We start from the raw sequence: 8,617 nt of genomic DNA on the forward strand, positions 1-8,617 counted from the left end.
AGGTTCCGTTAGAATTCCCTTCATCAGCAGGTCCATAAATGATATCTGAGGCATACATGTATAAAATTGTATTTATTAAACTGCATACATCATATTACAGTTGGTGCATTATTATACCCTTTAAGACTGATTTTAAATACTGCATTCTTACGATACAAACATCCATTGGCCCCTTCTTAAGCACATAGTCCCTCAGCTCTGGTGCTCTCAGTCCTGGTAAGACTACAGTTGCTCTTTAAACGTATGCACAGTTGCAGGTCAGTGTTATTTCTTGATGACCTCCTCCTTCAGCTTCTCAGCCAGGTGCTTCCTCTTCTGCAGCTTCTTCTTCTCCTCCACTGAGATCTCCTGCGAGGAGGAGGAGGAAGGACAGGTTTGAGTCTCGTGACTCGTCAGTGGCAGCGTCTCACTAGCTGGTTTGGGCTTCTGCTAAGGCACTCTGGATCTAAGCGTGCTTTAGCCAACACAAGACACAGACTGGACCAACTTCATTCACAACGTAAAACAGTGACAAGTAAACTGAGGGTATGGCTTCAGGGGGGGGAGCGTTTGAATGCAAATCAGTGGGTCCAAATGAGAGGGTTCAAATCCCCTTTTGCGTGGAAAAAAGCATCTGCTAAATGAACGCATTGCATTTTCAAGCCAATGTGGCTGTTGGATTAATCAGTAATTGGTCCTGTTTATCTACCAGACTACCTCATGCCTACACCACTAGGCCAAGACTAGTCTATCTAGTATACCCTATACACATCACACATGGGTGAAATCCTTTTTCACCTACATGATTCATATTTATGCAGTTCAAATCAACAGTTGCCAGTTGCCCAAAGCACACAACACTGAGGCCAAGGCAGCCATTGCTGAACTAGGGCAGGTAGTCACTCAACACAGACGATGAGGTCACCTTCGGCTTGTGCCCCCCCCCAGGAGAGTGGCCGGGCTGTGAGGGAGAGACAGTACCCGTACCAACCGCCCCGTTCCTCTGGGGACCCCCCTCCTTACACAGGCAGGCAGGGAAACAGGGAGAAGGACGAAATGACAAACAACTCAATGAGAGGAAATGGGAACACAATCAGATCTGGCTGTTACCAACAGGCAAAAGCAAGAGGGATGACGATTTCAATAGAGAGAAAACAAATAAGAAAAGAAAAAAAAGAAATGTGACCACTAAAGACCGCGTGGTTCCTTCCAGGTGTGTGTTGCGAGCGTTTGTGTTGCATTCGTACCGGTGTGGTCGGAGCGGGGGCGGGGGTTGCTGGCGGTTCCTCTGGCGTGACAGATTTGGGTCTCTGCTCCTTCTTCAGCGCTTGCAGCTTGTCTCTCTGCTGCCGCAGGTACAGCGCCCTCTGCTGGAGCTGTTCCTGCTGGGCCATGGACAGCTCCTGGAAGACACACCGCTCACTGCTTTCACGTCTTCAAATACAAACAAGTGTTGCACATAATGTTCAATTTGTAACATTTGACCATACATGGTGTACGCAGCAGGACTCACAGTATATGGCTTGGAAATGCCTGCTTCCTGGCGGGCCGCCTCTATCCAGCCCTCTGCTGCCTGGCTGCTGGAGATGCTGGTCTTGTCCCTGGAGCTGACCGGAGGGTCAGTACCCTTCACTGGAGCTCTGACTGCTGGAAGAACCTTGGACTCCACGGCTCCACAGGTCGACTCTGTGCAGGAGACATCAGGGTACCAGGTGAGGAGAGGAGAGGGTACACGAGAAGAGAAAAGAAGTGAGGAGAGGGGATTACCTGTTTGTTTACAGTGGCCGGATGTACCTGTTTTGGCTGAACTCTTCTGTCCTTCGGCTCCCCCTGACTTTTCCGCCGCTTTCTTCTGAGGGGCACCGTTCATCTACACAAAAGGGCACACATGGCATCTATTTCAGCTCTCTAATCCAGTCTGTCCTGATGCACTCTAAAGTAGATCACCACCCAGGCCTACAAGGTGGCCCACTACGACAGGGTTCTACTGAAGGTGTACACACGTTTGGCTCTAGCATTACGCTACATCACTAAGGACAGTTACTATGACAATGCCACTATCAGGACTCCTCACAGAGGCTGAGATACAATAGTTGCACTGCTAGCATACAGAACTGTTCAGGGCCAGTTACCGTGCAGTTTCCATTCACAAGAGGGACAGGGGCTGGAGGCTGGGTAGCAGCCCCGCTCCCCTCAGCCAAGGGCTTAGCATGAACAGCATACAGGGGAGTGAATACAGACCCAGCACAGAGGTTAAAATACAGGCTAAAGATCAGAGAAGTGCATCATCCAGATTTCATGTTCCAACCGAGGGGGGCTGTCGCTGTCTTGGTGTGTGGGGCTGCATCAAATACCCCTTTTTGCTCTGTTAAATTGCTGCACTAGTCCACACTTGACCGGTGGGGATCTCATTTTATTATGACTGTAACTGTTAGCTGCTCCTGGCATTCTCTAATCCCTGCTCTCCTCTCTCTGCCCCCCCCCCCACACACATCCCTTGTGGTGTGGGGGGTTTGAGCTGTCAGCACCTGCCTGGTCGTCGGTCGGCCAACGCTGGACCTGGTCGCAAGTCTCCCGGTCCTGTCCTACATCTATAAAGTTGAACAATGGATTTTGGTGTTTCAAAACCCATCGACACTGTATGACTATGTTTAGCCTGTGTTCTGCTCCTCTCTCCCACCAACCGTCTCTGGAGGAGGGGATCCCTCTCTGAATTGCTCCTCCCAAGGTTTCTTCCATTTTTTCTCCTGTTGGGAGTTTTTCTGTGAGTTTTTCCTTGTCTTCCTTGAGGGTTTAGGTTGGTTGAGGGGCAGTTCTATGGGCGTATGTGAAGCCCTCTGTGACATGCTTGCATGTAAAAAGGGCTATACAAATAAATTTGATTTGATCATCCATATGTCGCTGCAGTGTTTCCCACAGACTTATTATATTTGTGGCGGTAGGCATGGGCGGAGCCAGACGTTGTACGTCTGATGCAGGTGCGCATTGCGTGCGCAAAATCGTTTTTGGAGCATAATGTTATATTTGCCAAATGTATTTAACAATTATTATATTTAACTTGAATGTATCCGACACATCTGTGCACAGAATTATGATACTCCTTTGTGAAGCTTGAATTTCTTTTTTAGAATTTTTGTGATCTGAATTTTACTGTCCGAATTTGAGCAACCTTTTTTTAAACATAAAATAAATTCATATTTCAATTTTAAATAGGTGAATTCAAAACCAACAAATTATGTGGTTTTGCCAATATTAAGTATTCAATACCTTTTAAATTCAAAACATTAGGTATCTGAATTGCTTCCAAAGGCTATTTACAGACGGGTCCGTTGTAGTGAGAGAGAGAGAACGCGAGCAGGGCAAGAAGGAGCTGAATTAATCAATGCGCTGCGCACAGCTCTACAATCAAATGTTTTTTTGTTGCTATGTTAAATTGTAAAATAAAATCTATGGATGGGAAACACTGCAGTGCACTTTTTCACTGCCCCAAATTGTACTTTTCAGATTAGCGGTAGGGTTAATGTTATGGTTAGGGTTAAGGTTAGGGTTAAGAGTTCTCGACTGTCGTGGGATTTATCGTCAGTCTGGCCCTGCTACACACCTCCCCCCATCTCTCTTGTAGGCCGAGATTTAAGGTTAGCCACAGCCCAACCCGACCCTTTTTTAGGGTTGGGGTTTAGGGTTAGATGAAATAGTAATATACTGAATTGACCCCAGTCCACTCCATAACATTAACAGGGCTACTGTAAGGATAAATAGTTTATTGCCACTTTCTTCAGTGTTCCTCCCACAACATGCAATGTTGTTGCACGCTAATGCTACGGATCTGGTAACTCACCTCGGTGGTGTTTGTTTGCAGAGTCGGGGCGGGATTACGGACATTGACGGGCTCTGGAACCGGCCTATCAGCACAGCTGCTGGAAGTGGAGCCAATCTCCTCTTCCAGTAGCAGTTTTCGAGACATTTCCTCTTCATACTCTTCCTTTGACCTTCTGCAGACACAGGCAGACACACAGCAGAGAGAGGGAGATAAAGGATGGGGATGCCACTAGACCTATCAAAAAAGAAAAAAAAGAGGATAAAGCAAACCATGAACGAAGGTGGCAAGGGGAATGAAAATCACCTCTGATTGAAAAATGAAAGTCCTGGTCTTAACTAAGCCAGCTATGCTCATTGGCTAGGTTTTTATTTAACCTGCAACCTCTTGATCTACAGTCAAATGCTCTAACCACTGAGCCAAACACTCCCCTCTTTCTGCTACTAAAACCTAATAGCAGAATGAGCCCAGGGTGTGGGTGTGATGTAACCACAGAGAGCCTTTCAGAGCAGCAGTAACCCCAGGGCATGGTCTGAGTCATCCCCTGGTTGCCACTCAAACAGATCTCTTAATTTGATTAATTAGCTTAATACGCCTGGGAGGAAACGTCCAGACTTTCCATAACAGAGGATTTGCGGCACCATACCCGACAGTCACAGCCAAACTGATCCCAAACCAAACCGCCCCCCCCGTAGGCAAGTTCAGCCACTTGAGTACCTGAGAGCCAAAATGAGGTTTGAGGCATGCTAGCTACACATACTAGCAGGTTCCTGTCTGCCTGACCTAACCATCTCTCTCCTCTGAGATCTTCACCAGCCAATTGGAGATGGCTCTATCTCAGAGAGCTCTCCATTACGGCTGCTGGCCTCATCTGACCATTGTGTCACTGATCTAATGACTGCATGAGAGGGCAACAGAGGACAGAGCATTAAGGCTGGCGTCACCTCGGCCTGAAAGTCAAAGACCTGAAACACCCCCTTCACTACTACTCAACATTAATCTGGCCATGCCCACACAGGTAGGATGGAACAAGGGGGAGAGAGCCAGGCAGACAAAGGATAGAAATACTATTTTCTCTGTTGGCTGTGCAGTGTAAATCTCTCAAACCAATATTGGTGAGATCCTAAGGAGCTTAACTGGCCCAGGTCGCTATAGACCCACATATCAGCCTGGCATCTCCAGCAGATATCCTATAAGACCTAAAGATCCTACTAAAGCAGAAGACTTGGGTCAGTGTCCTCCCACTGTTAGAGTGAGTCTGCGGGTGACATGCTTTTAAAGAAGAAAAAACAAGCAAAATAGTAAACATGTTGTACCCCACCAGTGATGTGATTCCCCCCTTGGGTCAGTCAGTGACCAGATCGTCCCCTACAGGCCCTGGGTCAACATCACAGTGTGACAAACTAAGGAATACACAGAGACCAATCCATAGTGCTTCCTTCCCAATTAACAACAACCATTACAACTAACAACACCCTTTGCAGTTATGGGATACAGAGGGTGGGCCTAGCTTTACGAATGCCTGCTCGGTGGGACGACCTGAGGTGAAGTTGAGTTGGGCACCTACCTCAGCACCTCATGTAGGATCTTCATCTCCTGCTGCTCCAGCTCAGTCATCACATCCAGCCCGTCGGTCAGACACTCAGGCAGGGCTCCTACACACACAAACACACACACACAATTAGTACAAAATATGCTTAAGTGTATGTGTGTGTCTATGTGTTTGGAACAGTACCGTTCGTCTCTTTGATGACTCGGAGGGCCTGGAGTTGCAGCTCCATGTTCTTCTGCACCATCAGGGAGCGGAACATCTGGAAGTCATCAGTGGCTACAACTGGTTGGAACACAGTCTGCAGGACAGACAGCAGGACAGTTCACTGACACTCCTGACAGAAATCACCTTCTAACTGTCAGACCGATCTTTGCCCTGGCAACGTTGCTCAGGCCTGTGAGGGATTAATAATAAGACTATTTATATAGCACATCTCATACAAGAATTGCAGCTCAAAGTGCTTTACATAAATACAATAAAAACAATAATACAAGTGATAAAAGTAATAATTAAAATAAAAATACAAGCCGCAGTCTTTGTGGTTTCCCAATATAAATAAAAATGTAACTCATTAAAAAGGAGGCTGGTATTAAGTTCTACATCAGTAAGTGCATCCTGTGTTGAGATTTACAAGTATGACTCTTGGAATAGTCTTTACTGTGTTTGTTTGGCTAGGTGTCACTGCCCTCAGGGTCACCTAGCGAAGTGTCAGCAGGATGGGTTCCCACAAGCATCCAGTAAACTGGCAGACTGATATCCAATGTGTCCTTTGGCATAGACAAGAGGAGCTGAAAGTGGGTCACCTGAATTCACTCCCTATCTCTCTCTGGGACTGAGGGTTGAGGCCTAGGCTACATCCTGGATTTTCTTTGGGCAAGTTAATCACAACTGAGAGCTTTATCTGGCAGCAGCCAACCAGGTAAGTCCCACAGGACATCACTGCTGCCTGCCCTGGCTGAGACTAAGTATCACTCTACAACAGGAATAGCTACTTCAGGCCTCAGCCCTTCCTTTATCTGAGTAACCCAATTCAGGGCTTCCCTGCCAGCTAGCTGAGCTAATCCTGCTATAGATCAAGTTCTCATCAGCATGCGGCAGATTGCCTTGACACTGAACGAACCATACTGAGCCACTCATTAAATATCGGCAATTCTGATATAATCACAGAGGAAGGGTGGGTGGGGGGTGACTCTTGGGAAGGAACAGTCAGTTTTGAAAAAGGTGCTGCAAAGTTCAGGGGATGTCCTGTGTCTGCACATCTGAGAACAGCTCGTCAACACATCATGACATCAACCCACCTACATGGGACACAGATCTTGTCTCAACATGCCTAGACGTTAGAAACGTATTGCCTAAGGATAACTACTTCCTTACTCTTTCGTTACCAAGGATCTACAGAATACAAAATGTATTTCTCCAGACAATACTTTTTGAGTGGCATCTTGGCATTTCCCTTGATATATTGCGATATCACTTGCCAACTATTCTTATTTATGGATTGCTTTTCCTATGTCGACCATTCCACCAAATTGATGGAAGTGGGGGAGTCTGTAAATAGTGTACAGTAGAAGCTTACCTGTAGGGTCTTGGACTGAGCAAAAGGGGAAGAGCATGCCGCCAAAAACTGCTGCTCATTTATGCCAACTTCCTGCATGTAGGTCTCTAACAACTTTTCCACCTGTGGAGAAACATAACAATTATAAGTATAGCCCCAAACCATGTCAGTAAAACATATTATTGATTATGTTGACCTTGAAATGACTAAATCACCATTATTCTCAAAACCCAAAATTCCCTTTCTAGTTTTGTTTAAACTTCTGTATAGGTCCACTTACCAAGTGCTTGTACTGCTCGTGGATTTCTGTGTACGTCAATTTGTTTTCATCTTCATCATCAAAAACTGAGAGAAAATGTACTTGAATTAGCCATCAATTTCGATGAGATATGCAAGCTTTCCATCAAGCTATTTATTTGGAACCAGTGAGTATTAGTAATGTGTATTAACCTACGCCTGGAAGAAAATAATTATGCAAAGTACTGTATGCAAGTCTGTTATGGCTGTCTGTTATGGCTTTACTGTATATGGCAACTGTAGCTAGCTAGCTACATCAACGTTACTTGGTTGGCTAGTTTTGGAAGAATAATTTTGTGCATCAACAGATACTCCTTGGTATCTGAAGTAACTTCAAGGACTATTTAGCAACCAGATCACTTCCCAGATGGCTAGTGTGCTAGCTCAGTCTAAGCTAGCTTGCTTATAAACCGTGACTGTTACGCGTAACAGTGGCCTAGATAACTGAAAAAGTAAGGAATTTAACGTGGGAGAGCTAATTAGCTAGTCAACTTTAGGTGTTGGTTTATCTAATGACCAGCAGTAACTATCTATTTAACGTTACTCACTTTGAGACTCATTCTGAGACTGAAAAGCCCATGTAAACAACACCAGGCAGCACCTCAGCAGCAACACAGACCCCCCCGCCTCCATCAAAACACCAATGGAAGCGTGAATGCATAGATTTGCAGTTTGGTAGCTACATTACACGCTGCAACATTTATCCAAGGCTGAATTTTAGCAAAGAATGCAGACGTAGGTTTTGTACCTGTGCATTTGTTTTCCATGAAGTCTGTAACGGGAACAACCCATTCAGGACTTCCCAAGTATCCTGCAATGCTTTCCACGACCCACTCGCTGTCCTCAGCCATGTTGCTCGCTGTACTGTAACACCCTGCTATGTTCTTTAGCTAGGACAAAGCGCTCAACTTTTAAATTGTACAGACATGCACAATGCAAGTCGAAGTATACAGACATCTGTTAAGATCTTGCTAGCTAATCCATACCAGTCTCTGTAGTGACATAACCTCCAGAAAATCTGAAAGAGAAATGCCTACTCATGAATTTCGAATTGGTCAAATGCGTTGACACATAATCGGTCCCTATGGTAACCGATTACGTCAGGGATTTTGCGTTCTAGAAGGCGATGATTGGCCTGCTGCATGGGTGATGAGAAGAGGGGTGGAAGAGGAGAGAAAGAGGAGTTGGTGACTTGTTAAAAACTACCAATAGGCTACAAATACAATTATATACATTTACGACTTAACTCTTTTAATTCGTTTTGTTGACTGGTGTTTATGGATAATTTTTCTGTCGTTCCAATCTCGTTGGAGTAGAGCCACATTGAACATTCCGTTATGCTTATTCTATTGTTAGATACAGAGTAGACTACAGTTACACTCTGTCATTCCCCTCAGGAGTTGGCGGATCTCTTTTT

General features: G+C 45.5%; 1 protein-coding gene across 5 annotated transcripts; it reads right to left on the reverse strand.

Moving 5' to 3' along the window:
• Window positions 1–57: 57 nt before the first annotated feature.
• On the reverse strand, window positions 58–8,265 carry cfap36 (cilia and flagella associated protein 36). 5 transcript variants are annotated; one of them, XM_062464198.1, is made up of 12 exons: window positions 7,949–8,265; window positions 7,184–7,248; window positions 6,925–7,026; window positions 5,532–5,646; window positions 5,364–5,451; window positions 3,818–3,971; window positions 2,112–2,183; window positions 1,747–1,849; window positions 1,493–1,665; window positions 1,227–1,382; window positions 905–997; window positions 58–348 (listed from the first exon to the last, which is right to left on the reverse strand). In XM_062464198.1, the coding sequence occupies exons 1-12, from the start codon at window positions 8,049–8,051 to the stop codon at window positions 265–267; spliced, it is 1,308 nt and encodes a 435-aa protein (XP_062320182.1). In that variant the 5' UTR covers window positions 8,052–8,265; the 3' UTR covers window positions 58–264. The 5 variants fall into 5 exon arrangements, with proteins under 5 accessions (XP_062320182.1, XP_062320183.1, XP_062320186.1 ...); XM_062464199.1 differs by having other exon boundaries at window positions 1,774–1,849; window positions 7,949–8,264; XM_062464202.1 differs by lacking the exon at window positions 2,112–2,183 and having other exon boundaries at window positions 1,774–1,849; window positions 7,949–8,264.
• Between the last annotated feature and the right edge of the window lie 352 nt (window positions 8,266–8,617).

The sequence above is a fragment of the Osmerus eperlanus genome, chromosome 6 (genome assembly GCF_963692335.1).
Source record: "Osmerus eperlanus chromosome 6, fOsmEpe2.1, whole genome shotgun sequence".
Taxonomy (NCBI): domain Eukaryota; kingdom Metazoa; phylum Chordata; class Actinopteri; order Osmeriformes; family Osmeridae; genus Osmerus; species Osmerus eperlanus.

What these genes read in the sequence shown, in the direction of transcription:
- cfap36 (XM_062464198.1), bottom strand. Translation starts at nt 8,051, where the DNA reads ATGGCTGAGGACAGCGAGTGGGTCGTGGAAAGCATTGCAGGATACTTG. An exon ending in CCCCCGCTCCGACCACACCG is followed by an intron (nt 998 to 1,226) that starts GTACGAATGCAA and finishes TGCCTGTGTAAG; the next exon opens with GAGGGGGGTCCCCAGAGGAA. An exon ending in GGGGGGGGCACAAGCCGAAG is followed by an intron (nt 349 to 904) that starts GTGACCTCATCG and finishes TCCTCCTCGCAG; the next exon opens with GAGATCTCAGTGGAGGAGAA.